Genomic DNA, 23,613 nt, shown 5'->3' on the forward strand with positions numbered 1-23,613 from the left:
GAGTCAGCTGGACAACTTCCGGCAGCCCGCACAGGAGCAGATTGGAATGTACCCTCTCTTGAAGCCCAAGAGGAGAGCCCAGATGGCTCTGAGCTGAGGACAGGCGTCTATATGCGTAGGCCTTTCTCTCATGTTCTCCCTGTGAGGAAGAGTGAGTGAGGACTGTTAAGAAAAGCCAGTAGCTCAGTGGTTCTCAACCTTCTCTGGGAATCCAAAATCATCTGGGGAGCTTCTAAAAAATACAGATGCCATAGTTTTAGATTCAATAAAAGTTTCCTGGAATGGTCCAATTGTGCAGTCAGAGTTGAGAATCACAGCTCTAGTGGAAGTCCTAAATAGGAAAGAGAATCTAAGAGGGAATGAACGATGCCATTACATTCATACATAAATCCCCCAAATGGTACTGCTTTTTAAATCAATGCTGTCAGCCATTTCCTGTGTCATCTAGTACAGAAGATAGAAGTGTTCTGGAATAAGTTTTTCCATTTGTAAAATGGAGATGGTAGTGCTTACCTCATAGGGCTGTTTAGAAGCTCATATAAGATAATGCATTTGAAGTGCTCAGTGTGATGCCTAGCACACAGGATAAACGCACATCGATTATAACAATCATCATCATTATTAGATAATTTATCAGCATGCATGGAATATTGAAGGATTTTTTTTAAGTATACATACACATAGATTGCTATGTATGTACCTGTGTAGTCTGTGTGCTCTGTATCTGTAAAATAACATTTGTTATTTTAAATGCCAGGTGAATGTTACATCTTGACTCTTCCTCAGTTGTGTGACATGGGTTGTTTTTCATTTTCCACGAATATTGCTAGAACCAGCAATGATGTGGGAAGAGGAGTTCTTTGATTTTTCTAGGAGTATAATATTTTAAACATAGGGTTACCGGTTCACATAGGTATAGTCAATATTATGAGATCAAGGGAGGGTATCATGTGATGTACCTTTGGATGTGTGGGTTTGCCATTTGCCCACTTAAGGTGGCTGGGTAAGGAAGCATTGTGCCCAAGAGCTACTTGACGGGCTAGAACACTGAGGGATTGTCAGGGAACAGAACTGCTTCTAAGCCTTAGATTCACGCAGCAAGAAAAGGCACCTCAAGGCTTAAAAAGAGACTTTACATTTCTCAAGAACAATTTTGGTCCAGTATTAGATGCTATTTCAAGAGCAACAATGATCTAATGTTTATCTTTCCTTTTTTAAAATAACAGTGTGAAAGGAGATATTACATTTATTAGCCAACTTGTTTTGCATTTATAGAAAAATATGCTGAATAGCAGGAATTGTCTTTATACATGTAATTTTTCTGAAGTGTTTTTTACATAGCTATTACTACTAACCTTTATTTCCCTTTAAGTAGGAGTGGTGTGTGAGATGTTACAATTGTTCTTCTGAAAAAAATCTCAATAAAGGAACTATAGATGACTTAATTTTGTATGCAAAAAGCATACAGAAATTATCAGGAACCCCTGCCAGAAACATAATGCCCCAGTTAGAATTTTACTTGACTAATGAAATCATACAAGCCTGGTAGATGCTAAAATGTTTTCATTTGTGCTATATGTTCTTACTTGTTTTTACGGGACTGGGATTTCAAGCCAAATAGAAGTCACATTTTGGAAAAGAATTAAATACCAGCCTGTTTCTTCCCATTTGTTTGTTGCCATGTGAAATCAGCCAGATTCAAAGCAATCACCACTTCTACTCCTCACTACTAACCCTTCTTTTGGTTTATTTTTTGCAGGAAGTATATCGAATTCCAAAGAAAAGTCAAACTGAAAAGGAGAATGCAAGTAGGTATTCAGAATTACCCTGTGTATGTGGCTTTACAAATATTTTAGGGGAAATGTGCAAAGATAACTGATAACAACTTGAGGTATTCTGTTTTTGAAACCAGACAGTGTGTAATTAGGTAAATGAAATATTTGGTGTAAAGGTTTGGAAACCTTTATTTTTATGCTTTCTTAGTGAATTTTTGCCAAAGGAAATGTCCCTTTATATATACTACCTTTATTGTTGCTTTCCTTGGAGTCATGGCCTTTAGTAGTTTTTCTTCCATTCATTGATTCCTTTAGTGCAGACACTCTTAAACCAGTACTCCTAGAGGTCTGTGTCTTTATTTGTAGATGTTTCTATACAAAATTGTGTACATTCATTTTTCTAGGGAAAATTTAGGACTTGCATCAGATTCTGGGAGTCAGTGACCCCCTCAAAAGATTAAGAATCATTATTACAGAACAGAAAACAGGGAGGCCGTGGAGGTCTGGTTTCTGGGCTTTACCCCACCTAGTTATGTTTCCAGCATACTTCTGTAGAGATTAAAGTAATAGTATCAATTACGATGACTGTCATTGGTCTCTTTAGCCCCTCCAGCACTGGCCCCATGTAAATAGAGTGAAGTAGCCAGTTGATCATGTTTTATTTTTAACATGAGTGTTTTATAATCTTAAATCTTAAATTGGTTAAATAATCTTATTACTTAAAGATCTGTGAGGTGTCCTTTGCATCATTGTTGTATCTTTTGGATATTTTTAGTTCTGCTGGTTTAGTCTCTTCATAAATAAATATCCTACTTGGGGCTGCAAAGAATTCTTCCTGTAAGAAACAAGGCAGAGTTGGGCAGTACTGGTTGACAAAACCAGTGGCACTACTATGGAGTTGATCATCAGAGGCTAGCTTTTCTGCGCCCGCTGAGTTGAAATCATTAGTTTGATAGTCAAAGCTTAAGGACCTGTGAGTCCCCTCCACACACACACACACAATATTTTGCAAACATCTAGTCTGATGTGGCCCTCTGAGAGTTGATGCATGTCATGGTCTAGAATGGACAACTAGAATCTTTTCAGGAAGCAGCCTTTTATGTGCCGACTTCAGTCTCTCCCTCATATATGGACCCTCTTCCCAATTTCGATCTCAGGTTTTTAGATTAAAGAAATGCTTATAATTCAAGCCTGGCTTCTATGTTACCCCTCAATGTCAAGCAGTTAAAAAGCCTAGAACTTCTTAAACTTATAAGAATTGTGAACCACTTTGGGAAATATGTAGTCTAACTTTACCCTCATTTTATAATATGAGAAAATCGGCCTGAATAAACAGAATAACTTCTGCCTCACATATTCTTAAGTCAGAATACAAACTGTTGGTGTGATTCCATTTATTTTACCAGGATATAGTGAATAAATAATCGCATTTTAAGGAAATTAACACCAAGGCAAGGAACCTGGTTTTGAAGGTGTAAATAAAGTAGTCATGAGCAGATACAGATGAAACTAGGGAATAGTACTTCATAGAAGGGTGCTGTGCTAATACCTTGTGAGCGGGAACAGTTGTTTAAATTGTACATCATTTTCTACCAGCATGTGGTATAGATGAATTCTGTTAGCTTCTCACTGACAAATGCTCATACGTGGCTGTAGATGAGTAACTGTTTTGCAAATAAATTTAATGTCTTGCCAACTAAAAGAACTGTGAGAATGACATGTGCAAACCTAACCCTACTACTGCCAGGGGAAAAACAACTGATAGCACATTTTTCTGAGATAAGAAAAAGAACAGTCAGTTAGTGTTTATTGAGACTCTGCTTTGTGCAGTGAGAGAGATTTTATAAGAAATTCTGTCCTCAAGAAGAGAGCGATCTGGGGCAGACGGGTGGCTCAGTTGGTTAGAGTGTGAGCTCTGGGCAACGGGGCTGCCGGTTCGATTCCCACATGGGCCAGCGAGCTGCGCCCTCCACAACTAGAATGAAGTCAATGAGCTGCTGCTCAGCTCCGCGGAGGCCAGATGGCTCAGTTGGTTGGAGCGCGGGCTCTCAACCACAAGGTTGCCATTCGACTCCTGGACTCCCGCAAGGGATGGTGGGCTCCGCCCCCCACAACTAAGATTGAACACGGCACCTTGTCCTGAGCTGCCTCTGAGCTCCCGGATGGCTCAGTTGGTTGGAGTGCATCCTCTCAACCACAAGGTTGCCGGTTTGACTCCCGCAAGGGATGGTGGACTGTGCCCCCTGCAACTAGAAACGGCAACTGGACCTGGAGCTGAGCTGCGCCCTCCACAACTAAGACTGAAAGGACAACAACTTGACTTGGAAAAGTCCTGGAAGTACACACTGTTCCCCAATAAAGTCCTGTTCCTCTTCCCCAATAAAATCTTAAAAATAAATAAATAAAAAGAAGAGAGTGATCTGACTCATCAAGTAGCAGAACTAAGGTACACGAAGCAACGGCATATAATTTACATATTGAAATGTTTGGTGGTGGGATTTAGACTTAAGGAGATGAGAAACTAGAGACATAGTCAGTGAAAAGTAGTACTTAGGACAGCTTTTGGGAGCAATGACAGAGGGATTGGGTGAAGATAATGCAAGTAAGAACCATTAGGTAAAGAAACTGAGTGAAAAGGGTTAGTACCATCTGTCAATAGGAAGCTGCACTTCTTTTGAAGATGTAGCTCTCTGACTTTGATAACTTCCTGAGTTATTACCTATTATCCCCTGTGTTTGAAATGTTTTTCTTTTGAAATTGTAGTTCGTAAAAATTCTCATCCTTTTTTTTTTTTTTTTTAATTAAAGAGACGTTTCTTGTTGAGGTTTTTATGCTTAGCATGCCAGGCTGCTTTTCTACAAATTGTAAGTATGCGGTTACAGGGGCAGTTAGAAGGCTTTTACATTCTGACCTGATAAGCAGACTGCTTTGCTAAAGGTAACAGGAATATCTTGCGTGCCTGTGTTCCACAGAACTTGGTAAAAAGGTTGAAGGCTTGGACTGAGACTGGTGGGAAAAGGTGGAAAAGGGCATTCCGGAAGAGGCGTTCAGGAAGTAGAGTGCACACGCACACAGGACCTTGTATCTCATCCAGATTCAGGACTGTGTATATGAGGGAGGAATCCGTAGATCTATTTGTTAGATAGTACACTTCTATCAAGATGGAGAAAAGTCTACCAAGTAAATTTTTTTAAAAACCCTTTTCCCTTAGTAACTGAACGAGGAAGGGATGCTGTTGGCTTCAGAGATCAAACAACTGCCCCAAAGACTCCTAACAGGTCAAGAGAGAGAGACCCAGACAAGCAAACTCAAAATAAAGAGAAAAGGAAACGAAGGGGTTCCCTCTCACCACCTTCTTCTGCCTATGAGCGGGGAACAAAGAGGCCAGATGACAGGTAAGTGGCCTGTGTGAGTTATTTTCTATTCTGAGCAAGTCAAAAAATGCCCACATCATATACTTCTGAATTTGTACACCAAGAGCTATTGGAATTAAGTATATTCTCTTGGAGTGAGCATAAAACTTCACTGATAAATATTGAGACAGTCTTCATTTGACAATAATAATAGCTGTGAAGACGAATAATAAATTTTGGTACTTGAATGGTTTCTCCCTGATAATATTTAAATGCTCTTTGAGGAGCCAAAGATTTGTTCTTTAAAGGGGCATTGAGGTTGGTGGGAGGTAACTCTTCAAAGATAGTGGTCATTCTTCCCAAGTCAGAACTGCTTTTAGTGAATCTTGTACCTTACCAGTCACAGTGCTGATTAATCCCTGTGTCACAGGCTGTCTTTGTCCTGCTAGTAGAAAAAAAGGCCACATAATATACCCAGTGGGGACTAGAAAATACTTATTCTAGAGAAGTTCTTTTTACATTTTAAATTTACCTTTTAAAAAGTTGAGGTACAGCATTTATATAATGCAGTTGTCAGAAGTTTTAGTTTTGGGCTGTTTTGGGTATGTAATAGTAATTCATCGTGATTTTAATTTGCACTCCCCTAATTACTGAATAGATTGACCATCTTGTCATGTATTTATTGGCCATTTCTGTGAAATATCTTTATATGTGTTGTTCATTTACTAAATTATTTGTCTTTTTGAGTTTAAGGAGTTTTCTGTATACATTCTAAATATAATTCTGTTTTGGTGATAATTTTTGCAAGTATTTTTTCCTGTTTTATAGCTTGTATTTTGACTTTTTTGTATCTTTTGATATACAGAATTTGTTACTTATGGTTTAATTGAATATATCGTATGTATTGTATGTTTCCTTTATGGTGAGTGCTTTCTGTGTTTTAATAAATTCTTCCCTACCCTTCAGGTGATGATACTCCTTTTTTTTTTTTTTTTAAGAGATGTGAGTCCTTATATTAGTTCGTTTCGAATTTTTATATATGTTGTAAGGTAGGCATCTGGTTTCGTGTTTTTCTAAGTGAATACCCAATTGTCCCAGCACCATTTACTTGAATGTCCACCCTCCCTCCAAGGAATGCCCACTCCATCTGCAGTGCATCTTCTCCAAGTTTTCATATATGGGAGGATTTGTTTCTGGGCTCAGTGACTGTAGCTTATATTAAGTCTTGATGGCAAGTAGGGTAAATCCTTCCTTGATCTTCTGGATGTCATGTCTTTTCTCAGACTTGTTTCTCCTTTGAATCTGCTTGTCAGGTTACTCCCACCCCATCCACCCTCCCAAAGAGATGATTCTGAGACTTGACATCTTTACAATTTTGAGTATTTTTATTCCTATATTCAATTTGAGTGTTTGAATAGTCTCTGTCTAGTTAGGTCTTTAATATTTTTAATAAAGATAAAGGTTTTCATGAATCCCTTTGTTTGTATCTTAGGGTCTTTTTCTGAGAACCTTAATTTTTTGTTACTTTTTCACTTTGTTGCTGGTGTTTAGATAATGCAGTTGATTTTTGTATATTGATCTCATGTTTGGCAACCATATGTAACTCTTATTAATTTCAAGAGTATAGGGTTTTAGCCCTTTTTTGTCTTTGTCAACAGTTTATTATATGAATTTGTTTTGTTGTTCCTTTCTAATCCTTATGCCTTGTTCTTGTTAACTTTGCTAGCAATACCGCCAGTACACTTTTTTTAACCTTGGTTTTGATTTCTACTCCTGTTTTTATTTCCTTCCGTTTTTTAAGGTTTATTATATTGTGTTTTTAATTTCTTAATTGGAGTAATTGGGATTCTTAGCTCATTAATTTTCAGTGTTTTTCTCTTCTCATAAAAGTGTTTAAGGATTTAAATTTCCCCATTAAGTAGTAGCACTTGAGCTACTCCTTTGACAATGCAGTTTCATTATAACCTAGTTCTAAATACTGTTATGATTTGCAGTGTCTTTAAATTTTTTTTTGTTAAGTTTCCAATTTAATTGCCATTAACTGGTCTGTATGATACCAGTTCTTAGAATTTTATTGAGATTTGCTTTATAGTCTCTTGTTAGATATTAATAGAACTATGCTGTCTTCCTGTTGGTAGGATTTAACTGGAATGTCTTCCTTTTACTTTCAACTATTCTGGGTCTGATAAATAACTCATTGCTATTTATTCTTATTTCGGTGTACATGTGCAAAAGTTTCTCTTGGGTATATGAATAGAATTGCTAATTTGTCAAGTATGTACATGCTCAATTTTACATGATAATTGAGTTTTAATTTCCATTCTTTTTCCTTTCTAGATGCTTCATGGGGTTCTTTTTGAAATTTGCCTGATAATATTTTATGGTCCTGTTCCTTAGTCATATTTTCAATAGCCTCTTTTATTTCATTAAACATATTAAAAACATCTCTTGTAATTTGTGTTGGATAATTCCAATATCAGCAGTCTTTGTAGGTCTCTTCCTCTCGTTTGTTTACATGTATATGTTATTTTACAATCATATACATAATTTTAGTTTTTAATGAAATCATGTTTTTAGAACTTTTATCTGTGGGGATTCATTGAGGCCTGGATTTAAGGTGCTCTTTTTTATAGACTATTTGCATTTATTTCTGTCAGGCAGCTAAGGGTACTACCACCTCACTAACACTTTAAAGGAAATGTGCAGCTTAGAGGTTTTTAGACCACATCTTTTGTGTTGTTTGGATAAATGTTAATGTCCTTATCCATGAAGCTCTTTTGTCATCTTTTTTATTTTTGCCAAGAGCACTTTCTCAGAAGTTTAATTCAGACCATAGAACTTCACGCAAAAAAAATTTTAAGCCCTTAGTTCTCTTGTGAATGTTAAAGCTGATGGTTTCTTGGGGGCCTGCTGGGGATACTTATCGAAACTATCACAGAGTAATAGGCTTAGCAGTAAGATATTATACTCGATATGGCACAGAGAAGAGTATATATTACGCCCCATAATTGTATGTGTGCATGTTCATGCTTTGTTGATATTTGTTGTAAGTGTGTGTGGTCAGACATACATCAAATGCTGTAGCTTTTATTAGATTTTGGTTTCTGTTTTAATTTCAGAATTTGTATGTATAGATCTGTTCCAACTATAAAGAAGAATCTAGGATGCTATATGTATCTTTAATTTGAAATTCTAGAATCTGAGAATAGGATAAAATTATTCTTTTCATCTAGGTGTCTATTTCCTTGGAATTCTCTCCTATCTGCAAGACTCCTTAAGTAATCTTGAGTATGATTTTTAACCAGTGCCAATTGGAGTTGGTGTGGTTAATTGTTTAGTATTGAGTGATAACATATATCAGTGGTTTGATTACATCTGTAATTTAGGGAAAAACTTTTTGTGGTGCTCTTTTTGTTATCTTTCTAGGTATGATACACCAACTTCTAAAAAGAAAGTGCGAATTAAAGACCGCAATAAACTTTCTACAGAGGAGCGTCGGAAGTTGTTTGAGCAAGAAGTGGCTCAGCGGGAGGCTCAGAAACAGCAGCAGCAGATGCAGAACCTGGGGATGACATCTCCACTCCCCTATGACTCTCTTGGCTACAATGCCCCTCATCACCCCTTTGCTGGCTACCCACCAGGTTATCCCATGCAGGCCTATGTGGATCCCAGCAACCCTAATGCTGGAAAGGTGCTCCTCCCCACACCCAGCATGGACCCCGTGTGTTCTCCCGCTCCTTATGATCATTCTCAGCCCTTGGTGGGACACTCTACGGAACCCCTTGCTGCCCCTCCACCTGTGCCAGTGGTGCCACATGTGACAGCCCCTGTTGAAGTTTCCAGTTCACAGTATGTGGCCCAAAGTGACGGTGTGGTCCACCAAGACTCTAGCGTTGCTGTCTTGCCAGTGCCGGCCCCAGGCCCAGTCCAGGGACAGAATTATGGTGTTTGGGATTCAAACCAACAGTCCGTCAGTGTACAGCAGCAGTACTCTCCTGCACAGTCTCAAGCAACCATATATTATCAAGGACAGACTTGTCCAACTGTTTATGGTGTGACATCACCCTATTCACAGACAACTCCACCAATTGTACAGGTAACTCATTTTAGAACCTCTTATCTGTCTTATAGTTTATGAGATGTTAGACGCACGCAGGGAAGTCCTGCCATTGATCACTTTTGTATATTGATCAATACTAGTTACCTATTGTTGTATAACAAATTACTCTAAAACTTAGCAGCTTAAGACAAGTAATTATAATCTTACAAAGTTTCTGTGGGTCAGGAATTCAGAAGCAGCTTGGCTGGGTGGTTCTGGCTCAGTCTTAAGCTAAGAGTGTACTGATTTTTATATTTCAAAATGTATTTTTGTGTTTTTTAATCTAGGTTGTTTTGTTTTTTTCCCTATAAAACAAAGGGCTCCATTTTAGGCCTTAAAAAAGAAGACTGTATAAAGCATGATCCTCACCACATTCCTATGTCTCTCTCTCTCCCATCACTCTTCATCGCCCCTTGAAGGTGAATTGTGGATGGCAAAGATTCTCAGGGTTCTTTCCTGCAGTCATTACTTAGTATTGATCAGTAATGCTTACTTCTGTTAGTATTTTTGTGATGAAGCTGCATCAAAATTTTGTTCGAGTGCTCGCTTCGGCAGCACATATACTAAAATTTTGTTCGAGAGGTCATGACAAAGTGTTCTGCTTTAATTCCTAAAACCTTAACATATTAACTACTTTCATTTTTTATAATCTCTTTAACCACGATTATATATATTTTATGTATTTGTAATCTTAAAGACTTAAAGATTTTTGCCCCATGTTTTTCTACATAACATGATTCTTAACCATTTTCCAAATTATTCTGTATTTTTATGTGTGTGTATATACATTCATACATACATGCAATCATGCATATACCTATATCATGCATTAATGGCTATATAATAGCTCATTTGCTGAAGGTCATTTTTAATCTATTTTTCTGGAGTAGTCATTTAAATTGAAAGTTCTTTTTCATAATTATAAATAGTACTGTACTGAATATTATACTTAGTTGTGTATGTGTATGTTTTTATGTTTGGCTTAAAATGAATGTTATAGTGCTAAATAAGGCTAGTAAGAAAATGGTTATTATTAGTTATCAGGTATCAATTTTACTGCATGTTTAGGGATCTTAAACACGTTTCTTAGGTCCTAACTTCTCCCGCTGTCTCGCTATATTCTTTCTTGGATCAAGCCATTCTTTTTTTAGTTGCTCCTGAGATTGTGTATCACAGATAAAAGAAAAATGGTCTGCTTCTGTTCCATTCCTACTCCTAAAGTGCGTTCTTAACCTCGGTATTAGAGCCCATGCAACAGCAACAGAAGAGAGCCGGCAAACATTCCTCAGCAGAGAGCTCACTGGGCAGATGGCGGTTCTTATACAATAGCATCTGTTTTTCCATCCCACTGATCAAAAGGCTTCTCTAGGTTCCATCATACACCTACATAGCCTTAAGAATCAAGTATCACAATTGTATTTGTTTCCAGTTTTCCGGTCTGTTCCCACCAAAAAGTCATTTATTGACTCCCTAACCCACTTTATGTGTGTTAGAGTAGTAGATAAGTGGACTAGGATGGTTCCCTTCCCTGTGAGATTTGTTGAGTAGAGCTGCTGTTGGGCTTTTGGTAATGAGAAGCTTAGAGCATGTTGTTAGTGTGTGTGTTTTGAGTCTCAGTCCGTCATTTACTGTGTGCCCTGGAGATAGGCACTTATATTCTTTAGTTTTAGTTTTCTCTACTATAAAATGAGCAGAATGCCTCAGAGTGGTTGAGGTTTGCATGATATAATGGATATTAATAATGACAGATTTAAAGCACCATTTACCTTGAAGGTTTAATTATAGTTATTACTCAAACAGTTACCACAGTAATACTAAGAGAGTATTGACATTAGTGGGCTGTGAAATGCAGCTAGTCAAGGTCATGTGTCTGGTGTCTGGCCCAAAGATCTGACCTCTAGGAGGAAGCCTTGAGGTCTGTGTCATTTAAGCCAAGTATCAACCATACCAAGATGGGCCACTGAGAGTTTGTAGATATGAATAACCTTGATAATGAAATATTATGTGGTGTGATATAAATTTGTGTGAGTGTATATATGTGATACATTTTGACATTTGAAATAGATGTGTTATCAGAAGGTGACCATTCCTTTTTTTTGTCACAACTGCTTATTAAACATAAAAGCTCAAATCATGAGGCCACAAGATTTATAGTGGTCTTATGACATTAATGAATGACCTTACAAAGTTATACTGAATCACATCTCAAAAACTTGAGTGCTTAGACTAATTTGTCACATTATAAAGGGAAGTGACTCAGATATAAAGTCATAGTGATTTTTTTCTCTCTAGAAGTGGGAGCAAAACAGTTATGTTTTCCCCTCTCTTAACATACTGGACCTCCTTAGAGTTATCTTATAATTCCCCTTGCAAGTCACATTTTAAACATATTTCTAGACTGTATTTATGTTTGAGAAGTTAGCTTTTGTATCATTTCAAGTTACTTGAAGGGGAGAGCCAATTTCTGCTGATTTCCCCCCAGCAAATGGCGAGATTTGACAGGCACATCCTGTTTGCATCTGCCTCACAAGTGTGCAGGTACATCTGTCGTATTATTCAGTGGGGCTGCAAGCCAGTTTCCCCTTTTTATTGCTCTGTTGGTTTTGGCATTGGCCTGTGGTTTTCAGCTGGTTTGGACAGAGACTATAGAACCCTAAACAATGTTTATTTTCCCTTTACCTTTTGACAGTTTGAATTTCAAACACTGTACGTCCAAATGAAAGATTATGCCAACTTGGAAGTCGATTACTTACTGCTTTATTAGAGCTACGAAAGTATAAATTATGAATTTCTTCATTTTATCTTTTAGAGTTATGCCCAGCCAAGTCTTCAGTACATCCAGGGACAACAGATTTTCACAGCTCACCCACAAGGAGTGGTGGTTCAGCCAACCGCGGCCGTGACTACAATAGTTGCTCCAGGGCAGCCTCAGCCCTTACAGCCAGTAAGAAACGTTTTGGTTGTTGAAACTCTCATTGGCTGCCTACCTTACGTTATCTTTAGAAAGTTTATTTTGTTTTGGTTTTTATTTTTGTTTTTTTCACTGTAGGTTTAGTTTTTTAATTTTTGTAGTCACGTGCCTGTGCACCGCACCCTGAGTGAAAGCTACTCATCCGTTTTGTCAATTTTTAAAAAAAATTCTGTGGAATTTACAGCTATGTTAACTGATACATAGTTTGCTCCTAGAAGGAACCTTTTTATTTGTAATTTACCTGACTGACCTATTTTTATACTTTGCTGTGAATTTTTGAAATAATCATTTTCTAGACCTAGCTATCATTATTTATGATCCTGTATGATCCTGTACTAGACACCATAGACTAGGAGTATAGAATTGAATGCTGTACTTTTCTATATATGTTGTGCAATATGTATTGAGAGAAGCTTTTGTTTTTCTGTATCATATGTAGAAGGATATGGTGAAATATTGATGAAGTGTTGTTTGGGGATGAAACGAGAAATAGGGGCCTAGTACTGAAAGCAGTTGAGAAACCAAACAGGAGAATAACATGAAGAGATTAGCAATTTAGAATATGTACAGTTCTGGAGAAGGCTCTTGCAGCAATCTGAACAGTGATGGTGACGTAGGACAGGTAGGACAGGTAGTGGAGATGGAGTAAAAAGACTGCATGTGAAACCATTGGGGGGAGGACAGCAGGTGTCCGAGGGCTTGCTGTGAGCTGGGCCCTTCTAGGCATTTTTAATACAAACGAAAGATTCAATTCCTATCCTTAGAAGCTGACATTCTAGGAAGGGAGTTGAGGATCACAATGAGTGATACTTAAAATAGTCAGAGTTCAGTGTCGTGAAAGGTGCAGATAAAGAGTTTGAGGAGGAAAAAGAAGCATTCCCAGATGGGGGAAGGATTAGTAATGTAGTAAGTACCGAATGATTTGGAATATTAAAAGACACCAGAGCTTAGGGAAAAGAGGTCACGTCACAGGCTAGATAGAGGACTATGGAAATGGAGGAAGTGGAACTTAAAGCCAAAACAAAAACGCAGCTATGTGAAATAGAGATTAGGGGCGTATGCGCAAAGCAGTGATCGCAAAGACCCATGTTTGCCTAAAAGTGGACACGTTTTATCGTAGCCTGGGATCTCAGGTTCCTCTTTAAATGCTCAAGCAAAGGTAAAACGGGAAAAATTATTCTCTGTTAACTGGCTTATTACATAGAATGAACAATTAAGGGTGTATATCCTTATAGCGATTATATTATTATCTGCTAGAGCTGCTGTGACAAAATACCACAGACTGAGTAGCTTAAACAACAGGAATTAATTTTCTCACAGTTTTTGAGCCAGGAGTTTTAAAATCAAGGTGTTGGCGGGTTTGATGTCTCCTGAGGCCTCTCCTCTTGCAGATGGTGCCTTCTCCCTGCGTCTGCATGTTTCCTGGTGTCTCTTCATCTTCTTCTAAAAATACCAGACCTGTTGGATTAGGGCCCCACTTAGGACCGCATTTAACCATAATTACCTCTTTAAAAACCTTGTCTCCAAAGACTGTCACATTGGGGGGTAGGGTTTGAACATGAATTTTGGGGAAATACAGTTCAGTTCATAACAGTAATTATGAGGCTTTTATGAGTTTCAAAATATAGCATTCAGTTTTTAAAAATATAAATATGAGGTTTCAAACATACAGAATAGTACAGAAAAATATATAATGGATAAATGTTAACATTGTGTTAGATTGCTGTTTCAATTTTTTTTTATAAAAGAGATACTATATGTAAAGCACATTCAGTTAATCAGTATCCTGAGGTTGATATATGCCATTTAGCATTGGTTTTTTTAAGGTTGAAAAATACTGCTGTAGATAATGAGCTGCTGAGTATTTTTTGGCGTGATTCTTAGATGGTGAACTTGGAGCCAACTGTCAATTTTCTGATGGAGCTCTAAAACTCTTCATATATACTATCTCTGATCATTTCCCAGATTGTACCTTTGCTTTATATTTTCTAAGAGAAGAAGTAGATGTATGTTTTTACATATTGCGTAAGTAGATTATTTTTGTCCTTTTCAGCCAGGTTAAAAGAGATGTCATTGATCCAGAACTTGTGTGTGTGTTTCTTTTTAGCCTGAAATGGTTGTGACAAATAATCTCCTGGATCTGCCACCCCCCTCTCCTCCAAAACCAAAAACCATTGTCTTACCTCCCAACTGGAAGACAGCGCGAGATCCAGAAGGGAAGATTTATTACTACCATGTGATCACAAGGTAAGAAGGGTCGTGTGGGCATCCCCAGATCAGCTTTCAGTTAAAGAAGCTGCCGCCGGAAAGGGGAGTGTTATGCAATGGCATGTAATTGGCTGTTCACTGTGCTAGAGGGCTGTTGGGTTTCCAGAATCACATCTTAAATGTTATGTCATACCTTAGACTTTAGTCCTTTTTAGGTATGTTTGGTGTATTTTTAATCTGCAAGACTCTTTTGGAGAAAACTTAGGAGTTTAAAAAAAACCTTGGTTATGACTTCATCTAATACTGTAGATATTAGGTTATGGGCAAACCTTTTCTGTAAAAGGCCAGATAGTAAATATTTTAGATTTTGCTGGCCAAACAGTCTCTGTCATGACTACATGATTCTGCCATTATTGTGTAAACAGCTATAGACAATACATAAATGAATGGATATGTCTGTGTTCCAATAAAACTTTATTTAGAAAAATAGGCAATGGACCAGATTTGGTCCATAAGCCATAGTTTGATGACTCCTGCTGTTTATTCAAAACCCAATTTATCTTTTTCTTAGAAATTTTTAAAGAATATCTTTTAGACAGAATGCTTTATGTGACTATGAGATGTGATCAAAAACTACAATGACTGTTTCAATAAAAAAATTATTAACAGTAAAAGACACATTGCCATTAATCCCTCTCAAAATACTCTGCCTCGCTTTGAACACACTTATCCCATCATTCTTGCCACTTTCTGAAGCAGTTCTGGGAAGTCCTCTTTTGTGAGTGTCTTTAGTTGCACTGTCATGGCTGCCTCGATGTCCTGAATTGATTCAAAACGTTTACCTTTCATGGTCATCTTGACTTTGGGGAAGAGCCAGAAGTCTCATGGTGTCAGATCCGGTGAATAAGGTGGATGAGGACACACCATAATGTTTTTGACAGAAATTGCTGTACCAGAAGCGATGTGTGACACAGAGCCTTTCCATTGTGATCACAAAATACAGTGAATGCTGCTGCTGAGTGCCATCCAATGGAAAGGCAGGGATCTTCAATACGGAAGCGGCGCATCAAACCTTAGTAACAGTGTTTGACAAGTTTCAACTTGTTCCGTGTAGTCATGTGTGAGCTATGGTTGAGAGAAGGTGTGTTTTAAAGTGTGCCATAAATCATCCTCCATCATGACAATGCTCCGTGTCACACATCGCTTCTGATATACAGCAATTTCTGTCAAATAAAAGCATTACAGTGTGTCCTCAACCACCTTATTCACCGGATCTGGCACCGTGAGACTTCTGGCTCTTCCCCAAAGTTAAAATGATTCAGGACATCGAGGCAGCCACGATTGCACAACAAAAGACACTCATGTAAGAGGACTTCCAAGCCGGCCCTGTGGCTCAGGTGGTTAAAGCTCCATGCTCCTAACTCCGAGGGCTGCCAGTTCAATTCCCACATGGGCCAGTGGGCTCTCAACCACAAGGTTGCCGGTTCAACTCCCGCAAGGGATGATGGGCTGCGCCCCCAGCAACTAGCAATGACAACTGGACTTGGAGCTGAGCTGCGCCCTCCACAACTAAGACTGAAAGGACAAAAACTTGAAGCTGAACGGCACCCTCCACAACTAAGATTGAAAGGACAACAACTTGACTTGGAAAAAAGTCCTGGAAGTACACACTGTTCCCCAATAAAGTCCTGTTCCCCTTCCCCAATTAAATCTTTAAAAAAAAAAAAAAGAGGACTTCCAGAACTGCTTCAGAAAGTGGCAAGAACGAAGGGATAAGTGTGTTTGAAGCGAGGGGGAGTTTTTTGAGGGGGATTAATGGCAATGCGTCTTTTATTGTAATAAATTTTTTTTAAATTTAAACATTCACCGTATTGTTTGATCACACCTAGTATGTGTTTTCTCTCTGTGTATGTGTGTGTGCTTATCAGTATATAATCTTACATGAATTGTTTGGGTGAATGTTTTGTAATCTGCTTTATTTACCAATCTATAGAACTCTGTCTGTCAATCAATAATAGAACTACGTTATTTTTAATGCTTGCTGATACTTTGCTGCAGGGTCAGCAAACCATGCCTGTATGTACCACTTGTTTTTGCAAGTAAAGTTTTATGGGAACACAGCCATACCCCTTTCTGTAGGAATTGCCTATTGCTGCTTTCACACCACAGTGGCAGAGACCACATGGCCCACAAGGCCAAAGATATTTTCTGATCCTTTATAGAAAAAAGTTTGCCAAGCCCTGCTTTCTTGTATGGCTATACCAACTAGCCCACCCTTAGTTAACTGTGTGTGGACTGTTTTATATGTAACTCTAACCCTGGTCATCCTTACAGGCACTAATCTTACTTACTCTTACTACTTTCTTGGGGTAGATTCTTAGAAGTGGAATTGTTGGTGAAAAGATGTATACATTTTAAATTGATAAATATTGTCAGCTTACCATTAAAAAATTGTTCGTGTCAATTTAGAGCCCCACAAAAAGCAAACAAAGTGCCTTTTTCATCATGAAGTCTAATAGGAGAGAAAATTTATTTTCATTTCCAATTTTTTTATTATTGAGGTAGAACATCTTCATTAATTATTGACAATTTGTGTCTTCTGTGAATTACTTGTTTGGGGTATCTACCCATTTTCTGTCAGCATTTTTAAATCTCATTATCAAGGGTCTTGCAGGTGTTTTTGTAATGTCTTGTGACATAAAGAAGATTAAAATTTTCAAGCAGTGAGATATTTTTCCTTTATGTTTTCTACTTAGAAAGGCCTTCCTTACTTCTATAAAATACCTTTATAAAATGAGCCCTCATTATGTTGCTGACTGAAAGCGTAATGATTTTAAATTTACACCATTATTTGCGAATTTTACCAGAACTTTGTGTTTTCAATACCACAAAGTTTTCACAAGCACGTTTTTTAATGTACTGTCACTTTTCCAAAATTAAAAAAGGTGGTATTTCTTATTTATACGTGTGTCTTTCCATCTTTTTTCGTAGTTTTCCTTAGCTAGTACCTAAGAGCATCATACTTCCCTCTCTGCTCACTTTCTATAATAAACCCACAGCTGCTTGTGGTTCTTTGAAGCCCATTTTTTCATTAGTTGCATTGGTCAGAGGTAAGCCCATTTTCACAATCATCTGCAGAACTGATTTACATCAAGTGCCTTTTAGTAGCTGACTAAAGACTGCTGAGGTAGAAAAGCAGAAGAGCAGAAGATGTCGTGGCAGGATTGACCTACCAGAGGTGTGGCTAACTTTTCGGAGGCTTGTGGCATATTAAGTGATTCCCTTACAGCGTTCCCTGTGACAGCTGACTTCAGACTCCTGAACATGAATTTCCGTACTTCCAGTTATTACCTCACAGGTCTAGCTTTTTAGGGGGAAATAAAATCTTTGTTTGTTTTCAAAACAACTATAAACATACAATGAGTTACCATGATTGAACCCTTCCTTTTGCAGTCAGTTGAGAATATTTTTAGTAAAGGGCACAAGTTTTTAACCTGTACATCTTTTCCATGCTGTCAGTCATTAAACTAAAGGGGCACAACTACAAACGAGAAGGTCCCTAAAGCAAAGAATGTTCTCACACGGTCATGGATTATGAGGAATGTGTTGTGATTTGTTTTATTTTGATCCAAGTACGTGCTAGGTACAATCACTATTGATCTCTTCACCTGCATAGGCAGGCACCGTGTACTTTTACCCCATGTACTTTCTAGGCTTCACTGAATCTTACTTTCAGGACGTAGCCAGGTGATAGACAAACAAGATGTTTGGTTTTACTTCTCTCTTTGACACCCAGCAAATGTTGCCACAGTATTGGCTGCAGAAAAGCAGTGGGCTAAACAATGTGTGTCTCTGGGATAGACTTGTTGCTGCGGGGAAGATGCCAAAAGAATGTCTCTATCTTACAGGGCTGACTTGTTCTATGTCTCATTACATGTTGTATTTTATGTATATGTGAACAGAGATGCCTGTGCCAGAGTTCTCTGTTTTCTGGCCATGACAGCATGGCTATTCTTACCTTCTTCTAGGCAGACTCAGTGGGATCCTCCTACTTGGGACAGCCCAGGAGATGATGCCAGCCTTGAGCATGAAGCTGAGATGGACCTGGGAACCCCAACATATGACGAAAACCCCATGAAGGTGAGTGTGGCTTACCCATGTGTTTCCTGATCGTTTGGGAGTCTGCCCTGTCATTTTGTAGGGCCAGTAATAGCCACATGGTCTTGGGATTCTATTTTCCTTATTGTTCTGGAGAATTACACATGTAATAAAGGCTGGGGAGGGTGGAGGGGCCTAGGACATCTAGACAATACAGAAGTATGGTATGTAGAACAAAAAAATAAAAACCTTCATTTCTATTCAGCTGCTCTTCTTTCATCATACTTCCGTCTCTGGAGGTAAATAATGTTAACCTTCTAGCGCAGGAGTTCTCAGCCAGGAGCAGTTTTGCTCCTCGGGACATTTGGTAATGTTTAGAAATATTTCGGGTTGTTACAACCAAAATGTGCCAGGATGCTCTGGCTTTTAGTGAGTAGAGGCTAGCCGCTAAAACATCTACAATGCACAGGACAGTCCCCACAGCAAAGGAACTGGCCCGAAATGTCAGTAGTGCTGTGTTTGTGAAAACCTGCTTTGTCGTATATTCTCCCAAGACTTTTCTGGAAAACACACACGCAGATGTTTTTCTCTTTTCATTGTAAACACACAAATAGAATCATAGTATTCATGCTTCATTATAGTTTCCTTCAATATGCCTTAGTTCTTTCCCTGTAGACCTACTGCATTCTTCTTGAGGCTATGTGTCTTTTTCAAATGTGTTTTGACTATTTAACTGAAGCCTTACTTGGATGGTGCGGTTTAATGTCCTGCCATTTTTGGATTGCTGGATCTTGAAAGAAGTTAACGTTACATTCATACCTCACCAAAGGAGTATAGACACCCCCCCTTTTTTAATTTGAGACAGTTATTTTACTATGATAATACTGTTTTATAGCAAAGACAGCAAAAAAAAAAAAAGAGCGTATTCCTCATCTCTCCCTTTAACAAGACAGTAATTGGGATTAGAGGTCGTGTAAATCAAATACTTAGTGATTGAATTTTTATCCTTTCCGCTTGTAACAGGACTTACTGTCTCTAAGCATGAGGTGTCTTGAATGAAATCAAAGACCATGTTTCTTTGTTCTAAGATCTGAATAGTTTTTTTGTTTTGCTTTTTAATTTTGAAAATAAGAAGAGTTGCTTAACTAGTCAGTGGAGAGAGGTGGAAGAGGGGAAGACAGGAAGGAACTGGAGTGAAAGAGAATTAAAGTGGAAACAAATTCATACCTTCTCTTATATTTTTCTCACTTGGGGGGAAATGTTCTTTCTTCACCATATACTTGGCATTTGCTAAAAAGATATACACTTAAGTTAAATCCTCGTGGAGCTTGCTAAATTTCAAATGAGTGATTTGAGTCATTTAACCACGTCATTCTAGCCATTATGCTGTCCCATTTGTTTTAATCATGTGGGAAAATGCCCAGGATTGTTAGGCAACTGCCATTTAAATTATCTGAAGCTTACAAACAAGTCAAAAGCACAGCTCCCTCTTTCTAGACTCCTGTAGCTATATTAGTTATAGCTTTTGAAAACTAAACAGAAAGGTCTGAGAAAAGCTCCTGGTGCAGGAATACAGCTAAGCTCTGAGCCCAAGTTTATAAAGCATGTCAGAGATCTTATCTTTTGCACCTTACCCATAAATTATGACTCCGTGTTTTGGTCTCGTGTGTGTATGTTAAGTTAGTCCTTCAAAGCAAATGAAGAATAGGCATCAAGTCCACTGTTGTTTATTTAATGTTCAGAAAAGTGGCCTTTTTTATATGAAGACCTGGTGTTAGGAAATTCAGACCAAAAAAATAGCCAAGTACATAGTAGGAGCTGAGACGTAAGGGCCACCTTATGTACCGTGTTTAAGTCTTAGACCTCCATTTTCTGTCTGAGTGGTGGGAAACAAGTGGTATGAGCAGTGACATGACAGACTCGCCTTTTAGGAAGCTTTGGTGGAAATGGACTGGAGGGGTTGACCATGGAGTTACGTGCACTTACTGCAATAGACCTGCTGTGTACCCAGAAGCACCAGTCTCTACCTGTTAGAAATGCAGAATCTCAGTCCCTACCCCAAACCTGCTGGGTTAGAATCTGAAGTTCAACAAGGTCGTTGGCGATTCCCATACACATTAAAGTCTCAGTAATAGGCAACGCTGTTTGTGATTGACTGTTTAAGAGAAGCATAACCATGAAAGCTGACTATATGCAGAAGACAGAGGGGGCCAAAAAAGTGTATACCCATTTTAAGAAAGGAAAAACTATTAAAATTGTAATACAATGAATGACACCAGCATTCATTTGATTAATGTCATCTTTTGAGCAAACGTCATGCGAGTACTACACATTGCTGCTGTAATTCAATTCAACTTGGAAAAGTAATACATAGATAACAGCTCTTAAAATGTGTACATTTTTTTGGCACCCCCAGTATACACTATATGTACAAAGGGCGCCAAAAAACTGTATACACATTTTAAGAAAGGCTAAAACTATTAAAATTGTAATACTATATACCGATAACAAAAGATGAATACAAGTCAAGTGTGACTTCTGAGGTGCTCAGAGTAGTTACCATCAGCGTCCAGACCCTTCTGATGACGGCAGACTACTGCTTGAGCAACGTTGACCAAAGTACCTGCTTGTATACATTTTTTTGGCACCTCCGGTATTTTGGGGGCCATTGGTCGAGTCTAATGTTTTTTCTGATGCTAAAGGATTTTTTAATTGGCAACAGGCATTTGGGAAGCTTATTAACACTTGGTTTAAAAGTTCTTGTACTGTAGAAATGGTAAGACTTTAAATGGGACTGTTGGAGTTAGGGAGTGTTCCCAAGGCTTTCGTGTCAGTGTCCCGTCGAGCGGCCCTTGGCTCTGACTCTGGCTCCTGGTGTTGCTCCACATTGGGCTTGAGTGAGCTCTAGCCAGTTTCTGAAATTATTTCTCATGCCATTTGCAGGCCACAGACCAAGAGGGGTTTGTGAAGTTCAGTATTTCCAAGAGTACTTCATTGTGGTTTATGAGTTCCATGATGTAAGTCTAGGCACCCTTCCTTTGAACTTTTCCTTCCTCAAACCCAGTTGCAAAAGGACCACAAAATCTCCTGGACAGAGCTCAGTGGATTGTGCTCTATCACTGTGTTTTCAAGCCTTACCATGTCAGAGATTAAATTAGAAAGCTATTAAATGTGCACTGGGCTTCTTTAGCTTTCTGGACACTTACCCCATTCAGGGGGAAGCAGGCCGTTCCTGTTCAGACAGTACTCTCGCTGAGAGCCCGGCCTCTTCTGTAGGACCAGGAGCCTCGCGCTGGCGGCCATACCTCAAGGGGCTTCCTGTACTCTCTGCTGTTGCTGTGCCTTTCTGAGAGCTACAAGAAAGCACCCGAGGATGTGTGGAAGTTTCCTGGGCTTATTCAGGCAACTCTTGATCCCTTGCTACCAGAGGTCTTATTGTGAAGCACGCGCACACTCCACTACTGGAAAAATAACACAAAATCCCAAAGCAAGACATTTGAAAATGAATTACATGTGGGGTTTTGTTTTGCCTTGTTTTGTTTCCTGAAAACAGAGGTTGATCTATATGTTCTTTCTACCCTCCCCTCCCCGTCCTGCTCCCACAGCCAGAGAAAGTAGAAAAATGGAAAATATGTGAATCTTTTATAAACAAATGAGAGAACGCTGGTTTGTAGCAGCCCAAAGCCAAGGGCGTGCCGCCTTCTCTGGGGCCAGTCCAGAGCGGAGAGAGCCGAACAGCTCCTCCATCATCAGCACCTTCATGTGTTTATGGAAGTGGAGGGATCAGAGCCGGAGGGTGGGTGGGAGGAGAAACAGTTCTCTGCCCTAAGTGGCTAGCAAACTCATAAAGTACCTGTGCTACCAACCGCAGCTTCTGGCTCCGTTGGAAGAGACTGGTACGCAGAGAGGAATGCTCATAATCTTTTCCATGGAAAAGTACATTTATTAGCAAGGGACTTGATAGCTGGTGGTGGGCAAAAGTTTGGGTAGGGGGCCTCGCATGGCAGGTGCTCTGATGCCAGGGATGCTGGCCCTTCACTTCTCAGCATTGCCTGTGAGGGGCAACTTGGCAGCCTTCCTTCTGGTGCTGCCGGAAGGGACCGTTCCTGGGTTTGTCATCGTCTTACCTGCTTGGGACTGAGCGTCCTCTGTGTCTTAGCATCTGCTCATCTGTTCACTGACTCAGATACCCTTGTCTTCTTCCCCCCAAATCCTTGGGACCTCTTCACTCTTTGCGTTCTTGAACTGGAGATCCCAGGCTCCGAGGAGCGTCTCCTGCATGCTGAGACCGCCTCCTACAGGCTGGCTCGCTCTGCCTCTGGAGGAAACGTGAGGAGTATCCAACGGGAGGGGAGGGACTTGGCTGAGGACCTTCCAGGTTTGCGGTGAAAGGTCTTCAGAACAGAGCAGTTTGTCATTGTCCTGGGGTTCTGGACTGTTGGAGCCAGGAGAGATGGAGCTCCCTGAGCTCACGCTGTGACAGTGCGGGGTACTGAAGCTCAGAGCAGGGGTCTGAGTGGTCCAAGTCACACAGCAGGTTCTTCTACAGAGAAGGTAACTCTGAAACCACCAGAAATGTTTCGCTACATCAAGGATGTAGCTTTGACTTAGGGTAGAGAATTAGAACTTGGTTTATTAGGAACAAGTCAGAGCCCGATGACAGGATTGAAATAGCATTGGTAACAGAACCGAGTTGACTCCAGGCCATGCCCCCATAGGATCCTAAATGGATCCTAATGCCAAGAGTTAGGTATCCCAACCAGGGGAAAGCAAGGAAGGTTCTGGAACAGCAGGGCATCACTAACCTGACCTCTCATGCCAGCATTATTCTGTTTTCTTTTCCATTTCTAGACCTCAAAAAAGCCTAAGACGGCAGAAGCAGACACCTCCAGTGAGCTGGCTAAGAAAAGCAAAGAAGTTTTCAGAAAAGAGGTAAGTTTGGTGGATGTGGGCACTAAGCCCCGCAGGCTTAACCCTGAGCCCTTTCCTTTCTTCTCCTAAGTATGCACCACGCTCTGTAGTGTTTGGGTTCCCTGGCTTCTGTGATTTGGTATGGTCCTTTACAGTTGGTAATAAGCACTCCCGTATACACTATCTCATTCATCCCCA

At 39.3% G+C, this 23,613-nt stretch overlaps 1 protein-coding gene across 3 annotated transcripts in view; it reads left to right on the forward strand.

Moving 5' to 3' along the window:
• SETD2 (SET domain containing 2, histone lysine methyltransferase) overlaps positions 1–23,613 on the forward strand; it is a 109,599-nt gene that overhangs the window by 83,079 nt on the left and 2,907 nt on the right. The window contains exons 13-19 of one of the 3 annotated variants that reach the window (XM_019724006.2): positions 1,760–1,808; positions 4,987–5,170; positions 8,555–9,224; positions 12,037–12,171; positions 14,306–14,445; positions 18,435–18,546; positions 23,356–23,436. In XM_019724006.2, the coding sequence (XP_019579565.2) occupies positions 1,760–1,808; positions 4,987–5,170; positions 8,555–9,224; positions 12,037–12,171; positions 14,306–14,445; positions 18,435–18,546; positions 23,356–23,436 (1,371 nt within the window). Of the gene's footprint in view, positions 1–1,759; positions 1,809–4,986; positions 5,171–8,554; positions 9,225–12,036; positions 12,172–14,305; positions 14,446–18,434; positions 18,547–23,355; positions 23,437–23,613 lie in introns of those variants that run through there. The other 2 variants (XM_019724007.2, XR_002136692.2) reach the window with 2 other exon arrangements.

Source organism: Rhinolophus sinicus, linkage group LG10 (assembly GCF_036562045.2).
Source record: "Rhinolophus sinicus isolate RSC01 linkage group LG10, ASM3656204v1, whole genome shotgun sequence".
NCBI lineage: Eukaryota > Metazoa > Chordata > Mammalia > Chiroptera > Rhinolophidae > Rhinolophus > Rhinolophus sinicus.